This window comes from Furipterus horrens, unplaced genomic scaffold, assembly GCF_987537825.1.
Source record: "Furipterus horrens unplaced genomic scaffold, mFurHor1.1.pri manual_scaffold_9, whole genome shotgun sequence".
Taxonomy (NCBI): domain Eukaryota; kingdom Metazoa; phylum Chordata; class Mammalia; order Chiroptera; family Furipteridae; genus Furipterus; species Furipterus horrens.
In genome coordinates this window covers 85191164-85219012 of record NW_028327179.1, presented here as the reverse complement: position 1 = coordinate 85219012, position 27849 = coordinate 85191164, and the positions used below count along the sequence as shown (strand labels likewise).

At 58.7% G+C, this 27849-nt stretch overlaps 1 protein-coding gene across 2 annotated transcripts; it reads right to left on the bottom strand.

The window, feature by feature from the left end:
- Positions 1 to 27849, bottom strand: FLNC (filamin C). 2 transcript variants are annotated; one of them, XM_090287484.1, is made up of 48 exons: positions 27339 to 27849; positions 22816 to 23064; positions 21130 to 21227; positions 20842 to 20992; positions 20620 to 20738; positions 20331 to 20408; positions 19985 to 20147; positions 19621 to 19821; positions 18230 to 18367; positions 17691 to 17817; positions 17408 to 17544; positions 17058 to 17251; positions 16831 to 16944; positions 16062 to 16205; positions 15719 to 15842; positions 15405 to 15565; positions 15068 to 15158; positions 14805 to 14974; positions 14468 to 14585; positions 14115 to 14377; positions 13132 to 13729; positions 12290 to 12463; positions 12018 to 12180; positions 11631 to 11791; positions 10705 to 10872; positions 10502 to 10625; positions 9841 to 9997; positions 9576 to 9765; positions 9374 to 9397; positions 9009 to 9256; positions 8476 to 8556; positions 8048 to 8147; positions 7604 to 7744; positions 7216 to 7344; positions 6946 to 7119; positions 5951 to 6112; positions 5636 to 5839; positions 5022 to 5174; positions 4816 to 4938; positions 4431 to 4673; positions 4010 to 4279; positions 3772 to 3909; positions 3376 to 3491; positions 2553 to 2685; positions 2279 to 2455; positions 1855 to 2073; positions 1034 to 1243; positions 1 to 912 (listed from the first exon to the last, which is right to left on the bottom strand). In XM_090287484.1, exons 1-48 carry the CDS (start codon positions 27691 to 27693, stop codon positions 725 to 727), a joined length of 8163 nt encoding a protein of 2720 aa, XP_090143610.1. In that variant the 5' UTR covers positions 27694 to 27849; the 3' UTR covers positions 1 to 724. The 2 variants fall into 2 exon arrangements, with proteins under 2 accessions (XP_090143610.1, XP_090143611.1); XM_090287485.1 differs by lacking the exon at positions 8476 to 8556.

Genomic DNA, 27849 nt, shown 5'->3' with positions numbered 1-27849 from the left:
ACAAGGAACAACCAAGCCTCTGCGACAGGCCGCACTTTATTTGGAGTTTTCCGCCTAAGTGACTCCCAGCTGAGCCACATGACATGTGCAAAAGTTCCCCCAGAAAGCTGGGCCTCGCAGTGTGTAAAAAAGGCCCCCCATGGGGCAGAGCTGTGCAACCATAAAAAAAGAGAAAGAGAGAGAAAGAGAAATCTGTCCCCTAGGCAGCCTGGCTGGGATATACATCGCCTGGAGCCAGGCCACGTGCCAACGCTGCCGCTGGTTCTGGGTCCTTTTTCTCCAACAATTGTGCTTCTTTTCCGAGTCCTTAACACTCCAAGGGTGTAGCCACCAGAGGGGCCAGACGCAGTCCTCAGTGCAAGGAGGCCTGGCCAGCAGTGAGGTTTGAGGGTGCCCTCTCTCACACACTCAGACACCCCCAATTTGTGCTCCCCCACTGGCCTAAGCCCACCAAAAACTCAGGCCTTCCCTGACCCCCCTGAACCCTCAGTTCGCCATTTCGTCACATTCAGAGGGAGGGACACTGCCCTGAGACTGACAAGGCCTCCAACCCCTGGGGGCTCGGTGGGCTGAAGAGGCAGTGCCATTCATGTCACACCTCAAGGCAGGTGTGTGTGGGGTCTGATTGTGCATGTGTCATCTGGGTGTGACCCATTTGTGTGTGTTTATGTGAGTGTGTTTGGCCAAAGGTGGGGGCTGAGGCTGGGGGAGGCACTTCTGGGATTCAGGGCACGTTGACTTTGAAGGGGCTTCCGGGGACACTTTCGTCACCCCACTTGACGATGAGGATGTAGTCCCCCTTCTCCTTGACAGTGTAGGTGACGTTGTATACCCGGTTGCCCATGTGCTTCACATATACCTCTTCACAGGGGGTCTTGGGTCCATGCACACCCACCATCATCATGTTGGTGCCTGGAGAGGGAGGCAAGGAGGGTGGGCTCAGTCAGGCACCCTCGCCCACAGCATCCTCTGCGCCCACCATTCTTGCCCCCTTGTCCACCCTAGGAGACCACCCATCGTCCCCTCAGCATGCCTGCTTTGCTGCAGTCCACGGTGAAGGAGTTCTTCTGGCCCACAAAGGCCTGGGACAGCCCGGGGCCCCGCGTCACCACCTTGCTGGCATCTGAGGAGAACTTGGGGATGGAGCTGTAGCTGGAGCCCCGGCTGGAGGACGACTTGGTCATCGTTTCCACCAGAACTGTGGATGTTTCATGAAGGCTGTGGCCTCCAGACAGCCGGGGACCTAAGGGGCAGAGTAGGATAGCCATGAGCGGGTCAGAGACCTGCTCTTCTGCAGGCAGCAGGCCCTTGGTCGGCACTGACCCCCAGGGGACTTGGGGTCATGGGCCACAGTCCCTTCCTCTGCTATAGCACCTTAGCAGCAACAACCCATTGCAAGTGAGCCTCGGTTACAGTCACCATGGCAAGTGTACCCCAACGTCTGGGCCTCGGGTGGCTCTGCGACTCGCCCTTCTGGGCTTTGTCTGGGAACTTAGGTCACAGAGTAAAAAGGAACACGTAGCTTCCAAAAGGAAAGCTTGCTAAATATTTACTGAGTTCTGTCTTTTTGGAAGCCAGGAGGACAAAAGTTAAGCTAAAGCATGGGGAGCCACCCCAGGGAAAAGGTTAAACAAGTGATGGACAACAATAAACAGGAAGGATCTGATTTTTAAAAATGATTCTTCAGGACTCCTCATGTAGAATATGGAGAACAGTGTGCTGTGTAAAGCCAGGCCCATCTCATTCCTGGTAACTTGACTTTGATGTTTGGGGCAGACTATGACCCTGATGTGAATGGCCACTGGGGACATCCAGGTTGTCCTAGAGGGGCCTCTCCCTACCCAGGGCACTCACCTGTGACTTTGGCCTTGAAGGGGCTGCCCACGATGTGCTGGGGACCGCCATACTTGATGGCAATGAGGTAGTTGCCAGGGGCCATGGGAGTGTAAGTGACCACGTGGCCCTCAGGACACTCCCGACAGTCCAGCTGCACCTTGGAGGGGCCATCAATGGTGACAGACAAAGCCCCCGAGCCAGCATTCAGAGTGTTGACAATGAACTCCGATGAAATGCCTAGGGGCCAGAGGCAGCAAGGTTGTAGGCAGTAAGGGCTTGCGGCCCAGAGCTGGGACGGGCTCTTCCCCAGGCTCCCCAGAGCAGGCCTGTGCGAGGACTCTGGGCTCGTTAGCACTGCCCTCTGTCTCTGGGGCAGGAAAGTACAGGACTGGAGACTGGGCACCCCAATATTCACGCGTCCTTCCTATCCCCAGGCACTCACCTGTAGTGCCTCCCTCGAGTCCAGGACCATAGGCTGACACCAAGCCTGGATCTCCTGCCTGGCTTTGCTCCCCAACACGAATCTTGAAGGGACTGCCAGGGATGTGTGCACCATTGAACTTGACATCAATGGAGTGGACGCCATTCTCGTGGGGGATGAAGCGGATGGTGTGTTTGTCTGTGGGGCAGAGGGTTAGTGGTGAGACTTTGTCCTTCCCTTCTCCTTCCCAGAAGGTCCTAGCCTGGCAGGAGGGGCAGGGGCAGGGTCAGCTCACCACTGTCCAGCTCAGAGACATAGCACTCCTCCACCGCCCCTGAGGGCGTGTGCACTCTGGCATCGATCACGCCCCGCGCGCCGTTCAGCTGTACCGCAAAGGACGCTGGCTGGTTCACCTTGAGCCCTGTCTCCTGCGGAGATCACAGAGGATGCTTGGATTCCTGGGATGGTGCGGAGACCTCCTTTCTGCAGCCTGACACTGCTCACTGACCTCCAGCCCAGAGGCTCCCACCTCCCATCCTAGCCTGGCCCCTCGCTGGCCCTGCTCAGCGAGGCTCTCAACAAGGCTGACAGATGGGAGGTGGAGGCTGGGTCTATGGCTCAGCATCCACCTGCTAGGAACTGGGGCCACCTGGCTGTGCTGGGCACAGTGGAGGATGTGAGACAGTCTCTGGTACTGGCTGAGGGGGTAACACCCAGACTCTGTAAAGTGGGCCTGATGGCAGAGAAGCCAGTGCTGTGTGGACTGCAAACAATAGGTAGCTCAGATGAGGAAAGATAGTGTGACCTGGACTGGCCTGGTGGCCTTCCTGGAGGAGGCGGGCCAATGGGGAAGTGAAGATGAGTGTGGGGTTAGACCACAGAGTCCAGTTCTGGAGCAGGTGATGAGGCTGTGCCACCTGAGGCTGATAAGACTAACCATAGGGGCAGCTAGAAGGGGGCATGGAGCCGCCTTACTGCATAGACACTGGAAGAGGGGAAATGTTTGTCTGGCCCATCCAAGGCCGGGGCTAAGCCCCTGGGCACATGGACCTGCCATCCTTGACTCCTTCGTGCTCATCTCTCAGGGTGGCAGAGGACCCCCACCTCCGGACACACACCTGAAGGCTGGTGACGGTAAGGCGTCGAGCGTCATCTGACAGGGAGGCCACGGGCACCACAAAGGGGCTGTCTGGGATGTGCTCATCATTGAACTTGATGGAGACCTCATAGTCACCTGAGGAAGGGTTGTCAGTCAGCATAAGCCTCAGAATCAGCAGCAGGAGAGGAATACCCCCACCCCAAACTTATTCCAGGAGAGGCTCTTTGGGTCAGGGCTCGCCTCCGGAGACACACGCATTCCCGGGTGGTGTGGGTGGAGAAAGATGGGGCAGAGAGAAGGGCGCAGGGGAAGAGTCAGTTCTGTAGCCCCAACCATCTCGTGCCCAATCATGGAGCAGAAACCCAATCGGAGAGGTCAGGCAGGCCCAGCCCCCAGCCCCATCAGGGACACCCACCTGGTTCCTGGACAATGTAGGAGACCCCACAGGAGCCATCTTTGCGGTCCTCAAATGCAATCTCTGCCTTGCTGGGACCTTCCACAGCAATAGACAGGCCCCCAGCGCCTGCTTCTCGGGTCCAGATGCTGAACTCGGCTGGAGACGGGAAAGCAGGGCAGGGGTGGCTCTTTAGCACCGTCACCCATCCTGTTGGCGGCCCTGCCCCCATCTGCCCTCCCGGCCCCTTGCCCCTCACCTGGCACGCCGGCCACACCTCGCTCCAGCCCAGTGCCTCCAGCTCGCACCTTATGGGCACCGCCTTCACCCAGTGGCCCCACAGTGAACTGAAAGGGGCTGCCAGGCACATGCTGGCCGCGGTACTTGACAGTGACCGTATGGGGCCCCATCTCCTGGGGCACAAAGCGCACGCTGTATGCGCTGTCCTCCCCCTCAACAATCTCTGCGGCTTCCATCTTCCCAGACGGACTGGTCACCTGTGCAGTCATGTCCTGCGAACTGGCCTCACCTGCAAGGGGTGGGGTTCGTCAGGGTGACATTGAGGCTACTCCTGGCCCTGGACCACCTTCCCTCCTCAATAAACCCCCTCCTTCACTCAGACCGGCCCTGGCTGGCCAGCCACACCCCATCTTGTCCCCAGGGACAAAAGGCCTGCTCACCCTCCTGCTGCCTGGTGATGCTGCCAAAGGAGCCCAGGCGCTCCCGGCCCAGGAAGTCCCCGAAGACAGCAGGGAAGGGGTCTCCACCGACCTGGGTGGACTCCTCCACCCGCACCTCACGCTTAGTCTCCCCACCCCGCGTCTTGCTGATCTCTGTGCGCTCCGTGCGGGTGTACGTGTGGCTGCTGCGTGTGAAGGTGCGCGTCAGGCGCTCCTGGGCAGACACCATCTGGAACCAGTTCCCTGTGGGACACATGTTGCGGGTGGGGGGTGAGAAATGAGCAAGCAGGACGGAGAGCCCTTCGGGCAGGCCCTAGGCCCAAGGCCCTCCCCACCACCCTGCCCTCCCCTGCCCTGCCCAGGCTCTTCCTGGCTCACACCTCACCTGGGATCTTGAGATTGAGGTCACAGGTGCTGCCGATGGTGGCGATGGAAGGTGCCTGCCTGCGCCGGGTGATGCTTTCCTTCATTCGGCCCTCACCAGTGACCTTCACTGTGAAGGGGCTTCCTGTAGCAGGAGAGACAGCGGGTCAGGCCACCTGCCTTCAGCCTCATGGCCTCTCACTGCCCAGCTGCAACCCAGAACCTTACCTGGCACATGCTTGTCTGCAAACTTGATGTTGATGATGTAGGTGCCGGGTTCAGTGGGGCAGTAGGTGACTTTGCATGTGCCATCCTCCATGTCTTCACAGTTGATGTCCACCTTGCTAGGACCTTCAATACTCAGCCCCAAGCCCCCATAACCTGGTGGGAAACAAGACATGTCTCCTTCTGTCCCTGCCACTCACTGCCACTCTGCTTCCCCCTCCCCAAACTGCAGGCTCCATCTGGAATGGGCACCCAAGGTGTGTAGTAACCACTAAGCAAAGATGGCTCAGTGGGAGGAGGGGTAAGCCAGCCACTGACCCAGAGGGCCAGGGACAGGCAGTCTGGGAAATTTCCTAAGGTAAGGCCGCTTGGGTTCCAGTAAGCAAGGAGGAGACAAACTCATGACAGATGAGCTTTCTCTGAAACATGACAGAACTGACACGAGGACATTCACTTTCCCCTAAGTAGGTCCCAGAACGTGAATCCCAACAGAGACTGGGCCAGGAGGTTCAGGGAGGAGGGTGTGGCCAAGGGGCCCTGGGCAGGATAGAAGGACAAGCCCTCGGTGGAGGTGCCACCTGAAATAAGGGGTCTCAAGGGTAGGGGGTAAGAAGCACCTGCATTACGAGTGTCCACGATAAACTCTGCCACCTGGAAGGTCTGTCCCTCGGAGAGGCCCTTGCCCCAGACCCGCACCTTGCTAGCGTCCCCGATCTCAGATGGCCCCACCAGGATCTTGAAGGGGCTGTTGGTGACGTGCTTGCCACTCTTGCGCACGCTCACCACGTGCTCCCCGACCTCCTTGGGGGTGAAGGAGATGCCTGTGGAGAGGTGGGGGTCAGACACAGAGCCCCTGGCCTGGCAGAGCAGCCCTTCCTGGCCCCTCTTGGCCTCCCTCCTCCCGAGGCCCCTTCCCACGGCCGCACGCTCACCAATGTGCCGGTTGGGCAGGCGCTTCAGCAGGCAGGGCTCCTCATTGCCTGAGGGGGCACGGATGCTGGCAGTCAGCTGGCTCAGGTCACTCTCGGTGATCTTCAGTGACACATCCGTGGAGGTGCCCACGTTCAGCTGTGACGTCCTCATAGAATCATCGCCTGGTGGTGGAGTAGGGGTGTCAGGCAGCTGTGACTCCAGGCGGGCCCTGCCCGCATGGGGCTCAGGAGACCTCCTGGCAGATCCCACTGGCCCGGCAGACTGGGGATTCCTCACACGCGCAGAGGCGCCCGAGGCCCGGAAGAGCTCAGTCTTCATTCACACATTAGCTGCCACAGATTATGGATGGAGCCTGCACCCCCACAGCCCTGGGGATGCCTCAGTCCTGAATGGGTTAAAACCCTAAGTTGTGTACTTTTTTCCTGAGTCATGTGGTTTCGTGGGAATAAACACTACACTGGACCAGACAAAACAGAGTTGCTCAGCTCTCTGGCCCTACTTGGTTTCCTCATCTACTAAAAGGGATTCTCAATACCCCAAACTCACAATAATTACTGCAAAGATTAAGTGAGAGGATGTGTTTCAAAGCATGGGGGAGGTTGGCTGTTTTTCACCTGTTGTAGAGAACAGAGTTCTTTTCATCTGTCCAAAAATGACCTTTTCCACCTCAAGGGGCCCTACCCAAGGCCCCAGTGATTTGAACACACACAGTGAATGCCTGTTGTGTGCCAGGTGTGTGTCATAGGCTGTATGTGCCCACATATCCCCCACCTGTGTCATAGGCTATATGTGCCCACATGTCCCCCACCTGTGTCATAGGCTGTATGTGCCCACACACCCCCCCGCCTGTGTCATAGGCTATATGTGCCCACATGTCCCCCACCTGTGTCACAGGCTGTATGTGCCCACCCATCCCCCACCTGTGTCATAGGCTGTATGTGCCCACATGTCCCCCACCTGTGTCATAGGCTGTAGGTGCCCACACGTCCCCCACCTGTAATCTTGGCTGTGAAGGGGCTCCCGGGGATGTGCTTGTCGTCAAAGCGCACAATGATGCTGTAGTCTCCTGGTGCTGTGGGGAGGTAGGACACAGTGCAGGTGCCATCCTTGTTGTCCTTGCAGGTGATCTCCGCCTTGGATGGGCCCTCCACGGCCAGGGACAGACCCCCTGTAGGTGGAGGTGGGTCTGAGATCAAAGGTCCTGCCCTCATCGCTGCACCAGGCTGGCCCTCCACCCCAACCCCCTCCTTGCAGCTTCCTTCACCTTCCCCAGCATCCTTAGTGACAATGGTGAAGGTGGCTGGCTTGTTGACCATGCCATGGCTCAGGCCCGGACCGTAGGCGCTGACGTGGCGGCTATTGATGGCATCCACATAGAACTGCAGGGGGCTCCCTGGGGTGGACAGAGAAGGGGGCTGTGTTAGTAGTGAGGACAGGGGCTGCCTGAGCACCACCTCAGACTCCAGAACCAACCAGCCGCCTCCCTGTTGAGCCCCATATCTCTGCCATAGGGGCTTGACTGCCTCCCACCAGGGCTTCCCAGGGTATCAGCACACAGTAGGCGCTCAATAAATGTTTGTTGAAAGAAGGCAAGTAAGAATAAGGTTGCTGTGGGCGGCTCTCGGCCCGGCTCAGCACGGCCCCTGACTCACCGGGGATGTGGTTGCCATCATACTTGATCCCCATCTGGTGCAGGCCCTTCTCCGTGGGCGCGTATCTCACCGTGATGGTGCCGTCCTTATTGTCGGTGATGTTGGGCCGGGCAGTCTTCCCGGAGGGCATCCGCACCTCCCCTGCCGAGTAGGCCCAGTTATGCAGGGGACCTCAGTTTCTCCTACCACAATGCCCCTGCTGTACCCCCTACCCCCAGCCCCTGTGTGACTCAGCTTCCACCTAGAGGTTAGGGACCAGCCTGGAGCAGTGGGGTGAGCCCTGAACTGGGAGACAGAAGGCTTTGGTCTGAGTTTCAGCTCTACGAAACTTGCTATATGACCTTGAGGAGCTCACGTCTGCTCTCTGGGCCCCAGTTTTCATCTCACAGAGGACAACGGTGTCCACCCCCTGAGCCCTCATGCCTCAGGGCCCCAGGGCAGTACCTGTGAGCTCCCCTTTCTGCACGGTGAAGGGGATGACCAGGTTGAAGGGCCTCAGCATGGACTCCAATGGCTCCACGGGCACCACTGGCTCCTCTGTGGCCTACAGCAGGTGAGAAGGAACAGTCATCAGGTGGGGAAGGCCTGGGGAGCTTGGCCTGAGCCATGACTGAAGTCAGAGGAAGTGAGGCAAGAACAAGATGGTTAATGTGAAACCAGAGAGGCAGGAGAGGTGCGTCAGCTGCAAGAGGAGAGGTGCTGTGCCCAGCTCGGGGAGCCCTCTGCCCAGCCTGACCCCTGTCTACTTCCCAAGATATCCCCAGACCATGCCCAGCCCTGGCTACTGAGGAATAGAAGAAACGAAGCCAGAGGAGGAGGAGGAGGAGGAGGAGGAAGAGGGCGAGAGCTTGCCCAGTGGGAGGCAGCAGTACCCAGCGTGTGGGGTAGGCGCTGGGCCGGTGCAGCTGCAGCACATCGGGGGGCTCCTCCGCGTGGGGCATGGGGTCACACGCCTGGGAGGCAAGGCACAGAGAGCTCAGGATGTGACAGGCCAGCCCACCAGCTCGAGTGACCAGGAGCTGACTCAGAGAATGACCGTGGGACCTGACATCCTGGGCTGGGTGCGGGTCAGGATGGATACCTAGGGTGCTTTACCCAGTGGAGGGCTTTATCTTCTTATAGGGCCACCTTGGGGAGTTGTATGGGGAGAGTGGGCCCACAGGTCAGAGAGGAACATGGCAAGCTCCTCCAGTGACGGCTGACCAATGCCAGGGGACCCAAGGCAAGGCTGTGTTCACCTCCCAGGTTGGGAAGCTGCAGGGAAACCAAAGGCTCGGCTCTGGAGCACTCTGAGCCCAGAACCCTTCAGACATGGGAATAGGTTCTGGGACTCGTTGCTGTGGCTAAGAGGACCCAGCCCACCTACCCAGCCACTGCCTGGCCTCGCCGCAGCCGTGGCACTCACCAGCACGTGGAAGGGGCTGTTGGGGATGTGCTCGCCTCCAAAGCGGATGGTGATGACATACTTGCCCGGCTCGGGCGCCGTGTAGTAAATATCGAAGGTACCATCGTGGTTCTCAACCACGTCCACATCAAGCTCTGCCCCATCCGGCGTGGACACCGTGCACGTCACCTTCCCCTTGCCTGCTGCCTTGGCGTCCACGGTGATCACCGTCTCCTCCCCAATCTGAATGCGTGGGCCCAGGCAAGCACCTGTCCCACAGAAGAGCCCTGTCAGGGGTTCGCGGGGAACATGCCCAGGCCCACTCCATTCCCAGCTGCCCCCACCACCTCAGCCCATGGCAGGAAGAGAAAAGACAGGGCACTCACCCAGGCCATGGCCTCCAATGGACACTGGAAAGAGAGAAGGGTGTGAGGCTGTAAAGCACCCAGGAGGGGTGGGGTGGGGGCAAGCATATAAGAGGGGTGGGCTCTTGGACCAACAGTCCTCAGGGGACTGAGCCAGGGACTTAGAAGAGCTGCTGGGGTGCTGGATGGTGAGCAGGGGCAAAGGAAGCAAATGTATGCCCACCTGTGACGAGGCACTTGCTGGCGTCCCCTGTGGGAAGGGCATGGATGCGGAAGGGCGAGTAGGGGATCTCGTCGCCACCATACTTGATGGTGATGGTGTACCGGCCACTCATGTCTGGCAAGTAGGACACGGTGTATGTGCCATCCCCATTATCTCGGATGTTGGCCTTCTTGGGCTTACCCTCAGGATCCTGGGGGAGAAGCAGGGGTCAGGGCCTGCCTATGCCCAGAGCCTGACCTGGAAGGTGAACTAGGCATAGACTCACCAGAATCTGGACAGTGAGCAAGCCTTCCCCAGCATCCCTGGCATCGATGGTGAACTCCACGGGCAGGCTGGCAGGGATGCCGGAGGCATTGAGGCCGGGGCCGCTGGCCCGCACCTTGCTGGCATCATGGGCTGGAAGCACCTTGATCTTGAAGGGGCTTGAGGAGCAAAAGGGATGGATGATCGGCTAGGGATTGAGAGCTCATTTCATTTTGGGCGTGGTGTCCTCCCCACAGATATGAGTAGGAGGGATGACTTCTTGGGGTAGGGAGGAGGGATCAGTTCCCAGGAACCAGATCCTATCCTGAGTCTTATGGAAGGGTCACTTGGGGATGCCCTTGAGAGAGTCTGAGCACATCTCCATCCAGGAAAGATGCCGTGCTTTGTTTAAAGAAGAGGGTGCACAGGCTGCCCTCTCCTGCCTATTCCCAAGCTGTCAATTTTGTGACTACAGGCTGGGGAAGCCGAGCCTGGGGAGAGGCTCTTAGGGCTGTGCTGGCTTCAGGGCGGAGAAGATAGGGAGGGACCCCTGAGGAAGAGCAGGGTGGGGCTGAGACAAGTGGGAGGGGCACTTCCAGGGCCCAGCAGTGGCCTGTGGGTGTGGCCCTGGCTGGAGCTCCCCAGAGCTCAGCACCACAGGGGAGCCCAAAGCTGGTCCTCACCTGCGTGGCACCTCCTGGTCGGCGTACTTGACGGCTACAGTGTAGGGCCCATCGGTGGCAGGGGTGTAGTGAACAGTGTGGGTGCCATCTCCATTGTCACGCACCTCCACGGGCTCAGCCACACCTGGGCAAGGGAAGCGGGGTCAGCAGAGCCTCTGACACCCTGCCCCACCTCCCTCCACTTTGCCCTAGACATCCCATACCTGTGGGGCCCAGCACGGCCACCTGCAGGGGCGCTCGCCCAGCTTGGCTGCAGTCCACTGTGAAGGTCTGGGGTACCCGGGCTCTGACACCGGCCCCCAGCCCTGGCCCCGAGCACTTCACCTTCCCAGGGTCTACCACATCCTTCACCGGCACCTGGAACGGGCTCCCTGGAAAGAGAAGGCCATCAGCCCCTACCTACCTGCCGGGGGCATCTCTTACACTGAGGAACCGGGAGGAGGCCTTCCCTGCCTTTGAAATGCCCCTGGAGGACAGAGGGACATGTGCAAATGCTTTGAAACTCGCTAAGAAGATATCAACAAGGATAAATAAACTGGGCTGCAGACTGAGGCTGGGCAAACCTCACTCACCTGGACCACAGGCCTGAAAGATGGCCTTCCTAATTAATAAAATGTTAGAAGTAGAATATTTTTAAAAGATAATGCATTTTTGATGGTGTGAAATTAGATAAGGGGGAAAGTATATTCAATTTCAGCAGGCCCGTGTTCTGCAATAATTGAACACATGACCCGTTTGAGCAACTCAGCCCGCAGGAGATCGGGGGTTCTTGGCTTTACAGACAGAGCGAGAGGGCACAAGGCTGTCCCCGCTGAGCCAGTGAGAGTGGCCAGACTGTGTCTGAGTGACCAAACCCATGAGGTCTGTTGCCCCAAGCAAAGGGCCAGGATGCAAGTGTTGGGCCTCTGGGAGTGAAATGGAGGGGTGGGTCCCCCAACAGCACCCACCACCCTGCCTCTTGGTGACGGCCTCAGCGGCCACGCCAGCCCACTCCACAGGAGCTGGGCTGCTGGGCTCACAGCCATCCTGCTCTAGGGATGAACCTGCACCTCTGACTTCCTTCCAGTTTCCTGCCCAGTGGCAGGCACCCTTCTGCCCTCCAGGAGCACCATCTGCCCTCTCTGCACACCTGGGATGGGCCGTCCCCCGAAGGTGATGTTGACATCGTAGTCTCCGGGGGTGAAGGGGATATACTCCACTGTGCAGCTACCGTCCTTGTTGTCCTTGCAGGACATTTTGGCTTCTGAGGGACCCTCAATGGCTAGGCCAAGGCCCCCGGTGCCAGCTCCCCTGCAAAGTGACATCCCCATCAGCTCCACTAGGACCAGTGGAGGAATGGGGTGATGGGGCAAGAGCGGGCTGCTGGGGGCCCAGCTGATCTGGACACTTGGGAGAGGTTTGTTCCTGGGATGGGGATGCTGAGGCACCCACAGAGTACAAAAGGGGTAGAGAGGTGGCTGGGATCAAGGTGGCCACAGCATCAGGGTCAAAGTTAGGAAATGGGGAAGATAGATACCTGGTTTCCACGGTGAAACGATTGGCTTTGTTGACCAAGCCACCCTCCAAGCCTGGTCCAAAGGCCCGGACTCGGGTTGGGTCACAGCCCTCGGTCACGCCCACTCGGAAAGGGCTTTTGGGCACAGCTACCTCATCATACAGCACCTCCACCAAGTGCACACCTGAAAGCGGCCACACAGAGTGGGTCAGGGCATGCAGGTTCCTCCACCCCACCACCCAGGGAATGCTGGGATCAGGTCCCTGCCACCCCCACGCAGCCTGGCCCCTCACCCTCTTCGTAGGCTGTGTACTGCACTCGGTAAGTGCCATCCCCATTGTCTGTCACATAGGTGTCCGTCTTAGCGCCCGAGGGGTTGAGGACTCGAGCTGTCACGTGGTTCCCACCCGTGGCAGTTAAGGATCTTGCATCCACAGTGAACTCAGTGGTCACCTCACGCAGGACACCTGGGTCCCAGGAGAGGAGAGCTCAGTGTGGGCTGGGGGCAGCCTTTACACAGTAGCTAGCCCCCACACCTCCCCAACTCTGAGGCTGCTCCTTCCCAGCTGGAGTTCCTCCACCCTCTGCCCCGTGAGCTCCAGGCCATCTCCCATAGCCCCTGCCTTCATGCCTTTCACCAGACAGTGACATTCTATTCACATCTGTCACCACCCCAGGCTGCGGGCCCCTCAAGAACAGGTCTTAATCTCACACCCCTCTGCACTCCCACCCTCACACCTAGCTCAAGGTTTAGCTCCCAGCAGGTGGTAAAATAGTCACTGAACTGAGCTGAACTGTCTCCTGATTCTTGTCATCTCTAGCCCAAAGCGTCCTTCTGCACCCTCAGATCAGGGTCCCCTTAAGCTGATGAAACTTGAGGATCTCCCCCAGAAAAATGCCCATGGGCAGATGCGATCTTGTCACAGGAGCAGAGGCAAAGCTCCATGCCCTGCCCTCGCCCTTGGCTCTTTCTCTGGGATGTCTGAGCCCTAAGGACTCCGGGGCTGCCCAAAGCCATCCCTTCACCCTACATTGGCCCCTTAAGCCCTCATCCCTGCTTCCCTCCCTCCCGTTGACTCCCCAGGCTCCCTGACTGGTGACTTAACCAGCTCCTGGCTCCTTCTGTCTCACTCACCATGCGGCTCCACTCCAGGACCCGAGACCTTGATTCCACTTGTGTCAACAGCAGGCTGCACGTGGACGCGGGTGGGGAATTTGGGTACGGGGTGCCCGCCATACTTGATGGTAATAGTGTAGGTGCCGGGGAAGGCAGGGCTGTAGGTGATGTGGTAGGTGCCATCGGCATTGTTGTGGATCAGCACCTCGGCCTTGACACCAGCATCTGACAGGATCTCGATCGTCAGCTCAGCCTCGCCCGCCTCCGAGCAGTCCACAGTGAAGGTGGCTGCCTCGCCAGCCTTGCCACGCTCCAGGCCCGGCCCACTAGCCCGCACCTTGCTTGGGTCAAACACAGGCCTGATGGTGGCCTTAAAGGGCGAGCCGGGGATGTGAGCCTCAGCGAACAAGATGTTGATGGTGTACTCGCCCGGCTCTGTGGGCAGGTAGCTGACAGCACACGAACCATCACCATTGTCCTGGCACTCGATCTTGGCCTCGCAGGGGCCCTCCACGGTCAGCCCCAGGCCACCTGTGCCAGCCCCCTTGGTGTCGATGGAGAAAGGCGCGGGGGTGCCCACCAGCCCGCCTTTGAGACCAGGGCCATAAGCACAGACCTATGGAGAGAGGAAGTATGTGGGTTTCCTATACCTGGCCTCTCCCCTTCATGGCTCCTCACCCACCAAGAGCCTTCAACTGTAGCAGCTACTATAGACTGAGTCCTTACAACAGTTCTAAGTGAGGAAACAAAGGCAGAGAGATAAATCATCTGTCCCAGTTAGTGGACCTGGGACTCAAGCCCAGGTCTAATCCAAGGCCAGGCTCTAAATAACTGAGCTGCCTCAAAAGCAGGTCCTCACTGGGGTGGGGGATTACCTTGAGCCTGGGTCCTTGACTGTGCTCACTCCAGGACATATGGCCTTCCAGCCTCTGCCCCTGTGACTCATCTGTCTTCCCTACAAGCACCTAACTGCCAGCTCCAATCAGCCTTTATCTCCTTACCTTGGAGGGGTCAGGGGGCAAGACACCCTCCACAGCAAAGGGGCTGCCAGGCACCGGGTGACCATCATAGGTGATGTCCACCTTGTAGGGTCCCTCCTCAGGGGGCATGTAGCGCACAGCCTGGGCTTCAGCTCCACCCCCGGGCTCCAGCTTGCAGGGGATGGGTCGTCGGGAGGGTGAGGTCATCCGCACATCCAGCTGGCCCTGACCGCCAGCCCCCCGTGTGTTCACGGAGAATGCCTGTTCTTGCCCAACAGCCACCTCTGCACAGAGGGCAAGAGACACCATGAGCAGAGACTCTAGTCCGTCCTCCCAACACCCCTCATTCCCAGGGAATCTCTTGCCCCACTTACTGTTGTTAAGGCCTTGAACTTTGACTTTGCTGAGGTCCAATGGTGGTGCCACATTTACCACAAAGGGGCTCTTGGGCACAGGGTCCCCACCATAGGTCACTGTCACTGCCATGTTGCCCTGTTGGGTACAATAGGGGGTCAGAATTAGGTGGCTTAGACACAGCCTGGCAACATGCCTTTGGCTGATGTGGACCTGAGGCTCAGAGATCCATAGCGAGAGAGAATGGGAGGCAGGAAAGGAGCCAAGATCTAGGGCTGGATCTATGAGATTGGAGGAAGGGAACCCAGAATGCTGTCAGCCAGGAGGGGCAGGGGCATGGGAGAAGGTGAGGCACACCTGCTGGATGGCGGTATACTTGACAGTGTAGGAGTAGTCATGGTTGTCGATGATTTCAAAGTCCCGCACAGCCTCACCCTTGGCTGCCCCAGCAAAATGCACGTCCAGCTTGGCCTTGCCAGCTCCCTTGGTCAGCACCGTAAAGTGAGTGGGCTTCCCAACTTCCACACCTGAGGAGCACACCCCAAGGTGATGGTGAGGACTTGGAGGACACCTAACCCCAACACCAGCCAGCCTTTCTCAGTCCCTGTGCAGACACCCACCGGTGCGGTTCAACCCTGGGCCCTCAGCCTTGACCTTGCTGGCATCATGGGATGGATCCACCTTGATATGGAAGGGGCTGGCAGGGATCTCCTGGGTGAAGAGAAAACTGGGTCAGGGTGGACAAAAGCAGCCTCTGAAAGAGCCCCCTTTGTTTCCTCTGAGGCATAGGAAGTGCTCAATCAATGGCTGCAGAATTGTCCCTCATCACACTCAATGACAGCACCTCAAGTTGCCAGCTTAGACTTGGGGGCAGGGTGCCTGCCATACTTGATGGTAATAGTGTGGGTGCCAGGGAAGGCAGAGCTGCTGATGACCGCCAAAAACAGGGTGGCCTACCTGGTTGGCAAACAGCACCATGATGGTATAGCGGCCAGCCCCTGGGGGTGTGTACTTGACTGTGAAGGTGTCATTGTCATTCTTGATGATGTCAAAGTCGATGTCAGCCTCTGCAGGGCCCACCACACCCGGGGCGCACTTGATGCCAATGCTCACATCGCCTGAGGGAAGGGAGGCGGCACAGAGCCATGAGAGGGAAGCTCACCAATCTTTCCCACATTTCGGTCCCATAGAGCTCTGGCCTGAGTACTAGTCTCATGGGCCAAGACCTTGCCCAAGTCCCACCCCCACCCCTACCCCCAGTCTGGGCTAACCTTGCCCCGCCTCGCTGCAGTCCACAGTGAAGTAGGTAGGCTCGTTGGCCTTGAGACCCGTCTTCTCCACGCCAGGGCCATACACCTTCACCCGCTCGGGGTGACTGCCCTCTCCCACGTTTACCTGTGGGGAGGGGTCAGTGTTCAGCATGGTGCCCTTCCTCGAGGCCCATCCCGTTCCCCAGCACTACCTGCCCCAGCCTTAGTGGGACCATCTTAGCTTCTTTGAGGTGGTCTTTAGGTGGGGAGCAGTGACAAGGGTCCAGAGACAGACAACATCTTGGGGCTCCACCCACCTTCTGAGGACCCTGGAGGTGGGCAGTGCAGGACGAGGAGGACATACCCGGAAGGGACTCTTGGGCACGTTGACGCCTCCCCAGGAAATGATGATAGTGTGCTTAATGGGCTTGGTGGGCACATAGGAGCAGCGGAAGGTGCCATCGCCATTGGGGATGACCTTGATGTCAATGGGGCAGCCATCGGCATCCTGTGGGCATTACCAAGCAAGGTTTTCTTAGAGGGCTCCAGTCTTCTCACAACACCAGCGCCCCCTGCTGGCTACAGGCTGTCCTCCTTACCCACAGCTAATACACTCAGTCTCCTTCCCCTGCCCCAGTCCTCAGGCCACATGGGCCTAGTGCCACATGCTCTGATGGCCACAGTGCACCCTGGGAGCCAGGACACCAGGCCCCTAGCCATCTGTGTAGCCTGGTCTCCCAGCCTAGATATGTTGGCAGGAGAGAGGCTGGGCTAAATCAATGTTCCTAAAATTGAATAATGAACTTTTTAAAGAACAATCATCCTCCGGGACCCAAGAATATGTTTCTTAACCTCTAGGGGTCAATGCACACCAGTATGAGAAACTGACTTGGGAAACTAATATCTTGCTCTATCAAATCATCTTTTAATTAAATTATTAGTACAAAGATATGTTCTTGATAAAGCATGTTTTGAAGACTATCAGTAAGAAAAGACAAAATTTAAATTTTTTCATAGTTCGTATGGACCAGTGAGAACCAGTCTCGTGATGCCTAGGGGCCTCTCACCTGTCTCCACCTTCCCAGGGTCCCTCCCAGAGCAGTGAGGGGCAGAGAGATTGGGCAATGTCCCACCTGGGCATAGAGCTTCAGGTCTCCCTTGCCAGCTGCACGGGCATCAATGGTGAATTCCGCCAGCTTGTCCACGATGCAGCCAGTGGGCTCTAGGCCGGGTCCAAAGGCCTTCACCTGAGCAGAAGCAAGAGAGGGAGGCCAGGTTGGGGACTGGAGGAGGGCCCAATCGCTCCATCCTGGGCCCAACCACCCCATCCCGGGCTGATGTATAGCAGGTGGGACCAAACCTTGTCTGGGAAGCAGTCAGGTGGGGCTGGCTGGATATGGGCAATGAAGGGCGAGTCCCGGATGTCCTCGTCATCACAGATGACATGCACAGCGTACTCCCCGGGTTCCGTGGGCCAGTACCGTACGTCACAGGAGCCATCCCCCTTGTCATCACACTCAATCTTGGCCTGCGAGGGCCCCTCGATGGAGAACCCTGGGTGCAAGGTGGAAAGGGTCACAGGATACTAGAGGCAGCTTGGACACTCTGTTATTCCTCCAGAACCCTCTCCACAGTTGTCCCCGTGTCCCACCTCCTCGTCTCATCCCAACACTCCCCAGCATTCCCACCTGCTGCCACCCAGTCACTTACCCAATGTTCCCACCTCCGTGCCAATGGCCTCCACCACAAAGTCGGCTGACTTGCCCACCTGGCCAGTTTCCAAACCGGGACCCCAGGCCCGTACCTTCTGCGCTCCTGCTTCTGGGCTCACCTGTACCTCAAAGGGGCTGGGCGAGGAGGGAGCCAGTGTCAGTGCTGGGAAGTACCCAGCCAGAGCTACCCCTCCTTGGTTCCCTCGGAGTCCCAGGCAGCCAGCTCCCTTCTCCAATCCGTGATGACCCAGACAGGAAGGCAGGGAGCATGCAGTGCTTACCTGCGGGGGATGGCATAGCCGCCCCACGTGATGGTCACCACATACTTCCCAGGCACCACAGGGTAGTACTCGCACTCGAACACACCGTCACCAGCCTCCCGCACCTTCACGGGCTCCTCTGTGCCCTCTGAGGAGAGGAGGGAAGCAGGAATCAATGGTGTGTGACTTCCAGTTCTTCAACCCCCTTGAGGAGCCCTTGGGACCCAGGCCCAGCCTGAGGACATTTGTACATGGGCAGAGCCACATGTAGGACAGGGCCCACATGCCATCCCTGTACATCATAGCCCAGTTGTAGCAGCTACAGCGAAGAGGACCATTCCCAGCTGGCACACTGGAAACTGAGGCAGAGAGGAGACCCTTATGGTCTCCCAGTGTCTCCGGTCAGGGTCTCTTTGGAGTCTCTCCAGGGTCACATGGTGCTGTCAAGGCTCTCAGGGAGTCAGAACCCCTGGTCACATCCCTCCCTGCTGCCCCACTGCTGCCACCTCCACCCCTGTCACCCCCACGCTCTCCCTCCGGCCCTGGGCCCTGGCACTTACTTGGCCCCTTGACTGTGACTTTGAGCTCTCCGCTGCCCGCACCCTTGGTGAACACCTTAAAGTCGGCCACCTCTTTCACACGCACGCCCTTGGGCTGCAAACCCCTGCCAGAGGCACGGCAGGCATTGGGGTTACAGGCTGGGGAGAGGAGAAGAGGGGAAGTTGGGGTGCTGAGGGGTCTTGGATGGAGACTCAGCCCCTCACCCCTCATCCTCTACCTTGTAGTCCTCCTGACCCCCTCACAAGTGCTTGCCTCATGCAAGCCTTCCCCGTGTTCCCTGGTGCCCTCAACATAACTGGGGCTGCTGGGAGCCGTGCTGGGCAAGGGACAGCCACAGGCCCCCACCAGGCTCGTTATAAGAAACGCTTCCTGCTCTCAGAGTTGGTGCTGCCTGGGACAAAGGCATGGCAGGGCCTGGGCTGAGAGTGGTTTGAGGAGAGACAGGAAAGGGCCCTTCACCTGCCCCAGGGCCAGCCACCTAGATAGAGCCTTTTCAGAGCCACCAGAGAAGTTTTAGAAACTAAATCATGACACAAAACACTCAGCTACATCGTGGAACGAGAGATACTCCATGTAACACCAAGCCTGCTGCAGATCGCAGCAATGTGCGGAAATCAGCCTGCCACAGAGCGCTGCCAGCAGCCATGAACCAGACCTTGCTACTGAACACAGTAGCTAAAGAATGGCGATCTCAGCCTGCTACAGAACACAGAAGATGGCATGGAACCTGTGATAAGATACGTCTTATCACAGAAATCATCAGGCAAGTGGCAAAGACACTAGATAGATCTACCATAGAACGCAGGCAATAGCGTGGAACCTGGGGCCTGTCACAGAATGCCACAGAAGTGGGGTAGTCAATCCCTATGGCCTGGGCCATGTCACATAGCACAGGAGTTGCCATTCAGCTATGGCCATGCCTGGGCCCGCTCTGCTAGAGTACTAACGCAGCGCCACTCTCTTGGCCTGGTGTTGGACGATGGGCACAGAGCGGGTGAGCAGTGACAAGGCTTCTCTGAGTGGCAGGGAGAGACCCAAGTAAGGGAATCACCACCTGAAGGCCTGGCATACAATACTCACCATGTATGCCCCTACCCCATGGCCCAGTCGCTTCCCCCTCAATCCCTCCCGGGTGACACCTGTCTGGTATCTTTCACTGTGGCCTCCTGATCCTCCCTGGGGATTGGAAAGCTGATGAGGATGAGATCTCTCCAGAGCTCCACCCCGGCTGTTCCTTCTGCCCTTTTGAAGCCTTCAGCTGGCTCTCCACCCAGCCCTGGATTTAGTGCTTCATTTCCCATAACTCCTCAGACCAGGAATTTGGTGGCAATTCTGTCTGTGCCCTGGCCTCAGCGAGGGTGATTGTGGGGGGTAGGTGAAGGGCCTTTACCTTCTGCCACATGGACGGGGAAAGGACTGCGGGTGATGGGGGCACCAGCAAAGGCCACGTGCACCGTGTGAGGCCCCTCCATCACAGGCCTGTATGTGCAGCGGAACGTGCTGTCGCCCTTGTCCTCCAGGGCCACCTCCACTGTGTCTCGCCGGCCCTGCGGGTCCACTATCACCACAGCAACATCACCCGTGCCAGCCCCTGCCATGGACAAAGGCCATCAGCCCCCACACTGGACACACACAGCTGCTTGAGGATCCCGCACCTTAGGGCCATTCACCTCCTGGCAGGGACCCTGCCACAGCCCCCCCCCCCCCCCCCAGCCAGGGGCTGATCTCCGGACATCCCTGAGGCCTGTCCTTACCCGCAGTGTAGATGTCAAAGTAGGTGGGTTTGTTGGCTACGTTGCCCACAGGCTCCAGGCCAGGGCCACGGGCTGACACCTTATTGGCATCCCCCAGGGCCATGCCCACATTCACCTCAAAGGGACTTCGTTCGATGTTCTGGCCAGCAAAGAGCACAGTCACCTAGGGGCCAGGGGTCAAAGGTTAGCTCCCAGGGGAAAGCAGTTCTGAGAGGGGGCAGTGAAGTGGAAGAGCAGAGCCTAGGAGGGTGGGAGGGGGGCGGCTGGTGCCCTGGGGTGGGCTGTGAGCCTGAGCCTAGGGTGTGAATGGAAAGTGGAGCACAGGGGAAGGCCTGGGGGGAGATACCTTGTGCAACCCAGCGACCTTGGGCACATAGGAGACAGCGTAGGTGCGGTCCTTGTCATTGTTGGGAACCACCTTGGCCTGTTGGGAAGGGAACAGGTTGGATGTCACAGTGGCTGTAGTTTCTTCTGACCCCACAGTGCCTGGTGGCCCCCATGGTGAAGCGCCTCCTCCTCCCCCCAGCACAGCAACTGGCTCTGGCAGCTCTATCCAGGCCTTTCCTGTTGTTGGCCTGTGGCCTCTGGTTCCAATGTCACACTAATCCCTCTCATGCCCAGTGGCCTCTCCATACCTCCTCGGTGTGGCCTTCGGGGTCCTCAATGTAGACCAACACCTCGCCCATGCCGGCATCTGCCGTCTGCACAGTGAAGTGGGCGGGCTGCAACACGGTGTTACCGTGGGGCTCGATGCCTGAGGGGCAGAGGCAGAGGCAGAGGCAGGTGACTCAGGGGCAGCCATCCTAGCAGGCGCCCAGCTGACCAGGGAGGGCTAAGGGGGTGGGCATCACACATACCAGGTCCATAGGCGATGGCCTTCTTGGGGTTCAGCTGCTTGGAGCGAACGGGAGCGCCAGGTTTGAGCTTGGCTTTGGGGAACTGAGACAGGTAGGTCATGACAGAATGCTCATCCACGTTGGGGTCCACAATCTCCTCAGGGGCAATCACCTGCCACAAGAAGGGGTGGGATTACAGGGTGCCTTCCTTACCTGGCAGCTTGGTTCTCCCCCACACCCTGACCACATATCCTTACACACCCATCCTGCACCGTTGGCCCTCCTGTCCCGGACCCAAACTGAGTGTACCTGGGGCACCCCGAGCCAGTCGTCCGCCTGCTGCATGGCCTCCCGGGCGTTCTGCACAGGTTGGTTGGGGTCCCAGGCTTCCCAGTCAGGACAGAGGCCTGCAGAGATGGGGGAGGGAGACAATGATTAAGGGGAAGCAGTCAGCCAGAGGCGCAGCCTGTGCTCATCCAACACCCTCAGGGGCTGTAGTTCACACCTCTGCCCACCAGCCAGGTTCCTGCTGAGTGCCCCCCCACCCCCCCGTCCCAGTGCTATGGCTCACGTTATGGCTCATTCTCTGGGATGCCCATCACTGCTCAGAAGCAGGCAGTCTTTCCTAGCATCAACAATGAGGCCTTTCTGTGTTGACTGACGCAGCCTGGCACCAGCGCTGCCGGCCAGCCTCCTGCCTGCCCAGGCTCCAGTGCAGACCCTGAACACCAAACCCCTGTGAGGGTGCCTTTCCCAGGCCCCTCCACCACATTCTGCCTCCAGGGTGGACAGAGGACATTGGAGTTTCTGTCCCAGATATGCCTCTGACCCATCCACTTGAAGGTCTCCTCACAGCTGCCCTGAAGTCCCAGGTCTCCAGGCACTTCCCTTACCAGCCTTAGAGCATAAGACTCCCTCTCCTTCCTAACTGCACATTTGGGGAAACTGAGGGACTGAAGAGCCTGTTGGGAGAGGATGAGTAATTCTCTATGGTTGTCCAGAACACAGCACTCCTAACGAAAGGAATGCTAAGGCAGCCCCAGATCACTTCTGAGAAGGGGTGCAGGGGTTAGGGGGTGCATGGTCTAGGCTAGACCTGGAGGAGGGGAGGTGATGCTCACTGGCAAGGAGGGGCCAGCTCAAAGGCTGGAATCCATGACTGGCCGGAACAGTTGAGCTCACTGCTGGCAGCCACACCAGCTGTGGGCAATGGCTCAGCTGCTGGGAATGCCTCCCGGGCTGCAAGTGTCCCCGCCTCTCACCCCCTGCTCCCCAGCTGACCCCAAGCTGCGACAGGATTCTCCCAAGGGACCATGGCTTCTCCGGGGGGAAGAAGACCTATCTTCTCAGGAGATGAAGGTCGGAAAGGGGAGCTGCAGGTGGGGCGGGGCTCTGGCTGTGGAGTCTCTCTTCTCCTGGGCCCTGAGCTGCCCCTACCTGACCAGGCCAGGGTTGGGTCACTTGCCACTGGGCAGTGCCACACCAGCCTCAGCCCACATTACCCTGTGCCTCAGCCCCTTCTCAGAACACTCCCAAGGTCTCAAAAAGAAGAGCCTTCTCTGGGTCTAACTCCTGGGCTTCTTGCTATAAGTCCCAACACATTTCCTCTCTCTCAGCTCAGCAGAAGTGGTGCCATGGGGCAAAGTCAGAGGTTCGTGGAGCAGGGAGTCAAGGCTCTGGGCTCTAGATCAGTTCTGCCATAGACAAGCCGTGTGATCCTGGACAAGTCACTAGCTCTCTCTGGACCTCAATGTCCTTGCCTATAAAATGAGGGGTTTAAACCTTTTGCTGCCACTGTAGAATCTGGCACACCCAATCAGAAAGCGCCTGACTCCAGCAGTGATTCTCAGCTGGAGAAGGGGGCAAGCCCCACAGGTGGTCTTGATCCTCCAGCCCCGAGATACACATTCTGACCACCACAGGCCCCAGCACCACCAGCTCAGCCCAGCTCTCCTTCCGGGCTAAGGGAGCCACTGTGCCGGCTGGCCCACTCACCAGGGGCACAGTTGTCCACCAGGGCGCCCAGAGCTTTGCCATCCTGCCAGTCACGGTTGAAGTTGGTGATGGGCAGCTGGGGCACCTTGTTCTGGATCCAGCCGAGCAGGCGCTGTTTGGGTGTCTGCTTTCGGGCATCCTCGTCATCCTCATCTTCCCACATGGGCATGGAGATGGAGTAGTGCAGGATCAGGGTCCAGATCAGGCCCAGGATCAGCTTCAGGTTCCCGTCCACGATGGCCTTGCTGTCTGCAGAGCGGAGGGGACAAGCTGAGCTCAGGAGGGCACCGCCCCCCACTGCCCAGACCCCTCTGCTTCCACAAGGCCCTCCCTCCCCAGCCTCCTACGTCTGAAACCTGCTCCCTTCTCTGCCTACCAAATTCTCACCCTCCTGCAAGACCCAGCCCAGAGGCCACAGCCCCTTTATCCCTTACTGTCCCTTTCCCTTCAGAATGAGGCTGCTTCCCAGTGTCCCCACAGCAGGTACTCTTGCCTCTATCACAGCACTTGATGGGTCTCCTACCAGGCTGCAGACATTCATGCAATTATCTGGTATGTCAGTTTTTTTGGGAAAACACTGCTTTGTTTTGTTTCATTTTTTAAATAGTTTTTTGGAGTTATGCTTGACATACCACAAATTGCACATATTAGAGGGTACAACTGGATAGGCTTTGACAATATGTATATACCCATAAAGCCATTGCCATAAGATAACAAACATAACTTCCCACAAGTTTTCCTTTGTGTGTTGATCCCTCTGCACATACCCCTTTGGGATCCCTCCTCCTGCCCTTCCTTACCTCCCCTCACCCCACCCCCTGCCAGGCAACAACTTATCTGCTCTTGGTCACTATAGATTAGTTTGCATTTTCTAGAATTTTATACCCTCTTTTTTTTTTTGTCTGGCTTTTTTCACTCTGGACAGTGTTTTGTCTCTATATTCAGAGTGTATAACTTACTAGGGTCTCCATAAATGCTGGATGAATGAGTGAATATTTTAAAAACTGAAGTTGGAGAGAAGGACCAACCTGGTTCCAACTAGTTGTACTCTGATGGCCATAAAAGGCTTTTGGAACAAAGTTCTGGGAGGAGGGAAGGGGTATAGTGCCTGCTCTGTTAAGGCTTGAAATCATGTTATCAAATGCTGGGGGCCAGTGCAGTTTCATAAGAGCTGCAGGAGATGTCACTCATATGGACACAAGTCTCAGAAGCTACGACCCTCCATCCATCCCCTCCTTTGAGGAAAAAGATGAACCAGAACTGGTTCCCCAATATTTGGGGGGCCTAATTTCCTTTTAACAGCCAGAAAGAAATGTCCAGGAGCAGACAGTGGCCTGGAGTATAAATTTTTGGAAACCAACTTATTTGTAAATGATACAGGCCTGAAATCCATCAGCTTTCCCAAGGACTGCTTTTAGGAGGCTGGGAGGGGGCAGAAGACTCAGCCTTGTTTACTGGTGTTGCCTGACAGATGGGAAAGGGTGGGGCTGGAGGCGCCCCTTACACATCTTTTCCTGCCCCTCTCTAGATCTTGGGGGACAGCTTTCAGAGACCAAGGGCCCGTGGAATCCCAGCATCCCCACCCTACCCCCACCTGCCCCCAGCAGGAGAATCGCAGCCTCTCTGTCCTTCTGGCTGAGGGCTCTGGCCCCCTTGGCTTCCCCCACCCTTTCACTGATTCATCCTTCCTTCCCCAGCAGCTCCCCAGGCCGCCCCCGCCCCCTGGCTCCACTGCAGCACAATGGTTTGGCAGCTTTCAGATTCCATGACACACTCGCTCCTGGCCTCCCGGTGCTGCTCCGGTGCACTCCCTCTCAAACACACAGGTCCCCTGCCCTTTCACAGTCTTGACACCCAGTGCCCCACAGCCTCTCACTGCCCTGACAGCCTCCAAAGCTGGCGCTTAAGGAAGCGCTTCTGGCAAACTGGAGCCAGATCCCAGGGAGGGAGGCCTGGAGGCGGCTGGGGTTGGAGGGTTGGGGGGGTGGTTGTTGGGGGACGTCATTCATATTTGCTGCAGGAAGAGGTTTCTCCCCAGTAACTGGCTCTGGGCCAGACAGCAAGTGGTCCACTGTGCCTTGGGGCAGGAGAGGGGTGGGTCTAGAGTCCTACTCTGGGATCAATGACCTTCCTCTCCCTCCTCTCTTCAGAGGCCAGGCAGAGGAGAGGAATTCAGCTCAAACAAGGCTTCCTCCCTTGTACCCCACCAGGCCACATCTCCGCCTGCCTAGGGATGCCCCAAAGGGGTGGGAGGAGCCTGACAGCCGGTTCCAGAAGCAGCCCCAGGCCCCAAAAGGAGGGAGAGGAGAGAGGGCCCGGCGAGGGAGGTGCCGGGACAGCTGCTGTCCCCTCCAGCCCCTCCCTTGGCTGTTGGCTCAAGGAAAAGGAATAGCAACTGGGGAACAGCTGCGGGACAGAGCTGCCTCATAGGTCTCTTTGTTCGGAGGGGCTGAGGGGGTGGTGGGGCCTGGGTTAAGAGGAGGGGGAAGGGGGGAGTTGGGTAAGAAGGGCATACAGCTCCTTCAAGCCAGGCTGAATAAACCCTCCTTGAGCTGGACTCCTCCATTCCCACCCCACTCCTAGAAAGGAAAGTGGGGAGTCATTTTGACCCTCCTCCCAGGTGCCCAGATGCTGCTCAATGTCATTCTTGAGACAATGCCCAAAGGAGGCCCCCAGGACAGCTCCTTCCCACCGCTAACAGCAACAGGGAACTAGAGGAAGCAGGAGGCTGCCCCTGGTGGGAAACCCCTTTACAACTCAGGTTTGGGCAGCCCCTGCCTCCTGTGCTCCCCCCCCCGCCCCCCCCCCCCCTTTCCACTCTCAGCCTCAGGCCCAGCAGCTGAACTGCTGACAGCTTATCTCATCAGAGCGAGTGAGCCACTTGGCCCAAAAGGGGAACGGTTCCTTTCCTCTCAGCGGGAACCAAGGCGCTTCCCTCCCGCCTCCAAACCAGCTTTTGCTTCTTTCCCCCCTACTCTGAGCCGGCCCCTCCTCAGTTGAGCCAAGGGGCCGGAGCCAGGCACCGCCATGGGGGAGGGGAGAGGTGCGCTCAGGAAGGATGAGGCCTGGAGTGGGGCTGGCTGCCCCGCAGCGGGTAGGGGAGGGGAGGGGAGCGGAGGGAAAGGGAGGGCAAGACTGCACAGTTTCCTATTAAGTTGTGGTGAGGCTCCAAGCTCGCCCCTGGAGACCCCACCTGGGCCAGCCTGTCTGTCAAATCCCAGCGTGCAGGGGGTGCTGGCCCCAGGGCTGACTCCTCTCTGACCACCCCCACCACCACCAACGCACACGCTCACTTAGCCCTCAGCCCCACAACACACATACTGGGGCCCCTCCCCCACCCCTGTCCTCAGGCTTGTCCTTCTGGAAAGCTCAGAGACATCTGCTGTGTCACGAAGGCAGGGCTATTTCCAGGCCAGAGCGGGTGGGGTGGGGGGGCAGTGTTGGGGCAGCAGGGCATAAGGCCTAGAGAGGGGACTGGACAGGGCAAAGGGCCCCGGATTGACCTCAGCTGCTAATTCAGGAGGCCTAGAGATGACCTGAGGGACAGTAGGGGTGGACAGACATTCAGTTATCTGGAGTAGTCTCTGGGACAGCCTGGCAGGGGCAGGCACCTGACCCTACGTGAAACTCCACTCCTGGGGCCCCCGGTGCAAGCCCCGAGGGGCAGTTTCCTGTAAATCACAGGAGGACTCGTAGGACCTCACCACAGGGGTACAAGGTCTTCCCCAGGCCCCAGCAGGCAGGGAAGAGTGAGGGCTGGGAGGGGAGGGGCAATCTTTGGCCACTCAGGATCCAACCATGGCCTCTGGGCTCCCAAGCCTAGAGTGTCTCCCCACCCCCACCCAGCACAGACACACCTTCCAAATCTGGTTACACTCAATGACTTCCTTCTACAGGCCTTCCCCTCCCTCCCTTCCGCGCAGACCGTTAGCTGCAGCCAATCCCGGCTTAGGGGCCGGGGCTGGGGCCCGGCCGGCGAGGACCTGCGGAGCCCCCTCCCGGGCAGGCTGAGCCGGAGGACAGGCGGGGGTTAAGGCTCCCGCGCTCGCTCAGCGCCTTTTTAGGTTTCTGCGGCTGGGCCCTGCCTACCCGCGCCCCAGGCCTGAACCCAACTGCTGAGCCCATGCGGGCCACCGGCTCGCCCTCTGCCCCCAAGTCCCAGGATCCGCAGTGGTTGAGACCAGCCTTCAGCCCGCCCCTCCCAGTGGAGCGGCTGGGAGGCAGTTGCTTTGTTTGGGGGAAGATGCCCCCAGTAATCAGTACCGTGTCCTGGTCCTGTCCTCTTAAGCATGGTTAGGGTTGCCCGATAGCAAGAAGGGGGACGATGAATAGAGGCGGGTCAGTGGGACTCTGGACCCCCATCACCCCCCAGCATGCCCCCCATGCCGCTGTGCCCGGCGTCGGTGGCAGGCGAACCGTGGTCCCCTCCTTGTGCTGGGGAGCCGCCCTGCGCCCTCTGGCACCTGTGTCCCCCGTCCCCCACGAGCCAGCCCGTCCTCGGGGCGCTCCCCGCCCACACTGACCGATGGACACGAGCTTGATGTGCTCGCGCTCGAGGAACTCGAGGGCCACGGACACGTTCTCCAGCTTCATCTGGCGGAAGTTGGGGCGCGGGTGGAACTTGCGGTACATGCGTTTCTGGCTGAGCACTTCGAGGAGCGCGATGAGGCGCAGCCCGTCGCTAAGGTCGCGCTGCAGGTCGTTGAGGCGCTTGCCCACGCACTTGAGGTGCTCGTTGCACCAGCGAGTAAACGTGTTCTGCTGGATCTTCTTCCACGGCGCGTCCTCCGCCAGGTCCTTCTCCGTGGACGGCATGTCGTCCGCCTCGTCGCCCAGGCCGAGGCCCGGGGCCTCGGAGTAGCCGCTGTTGTTCATCATGCTGGCGGGGGCTGGGCCGGGGGTTGCGCTGCCTGCTGGGCTCGGGCCGGGCTGCGGCTGGGGCTGGGGGCGCTGTCGGGGCGCTGTCCGGGCGACCGCGGGGCTCGCAGATGGGCGCTGCGCGGCTCTCAACTTCTCTCGCGCCCTTGGCTGGCG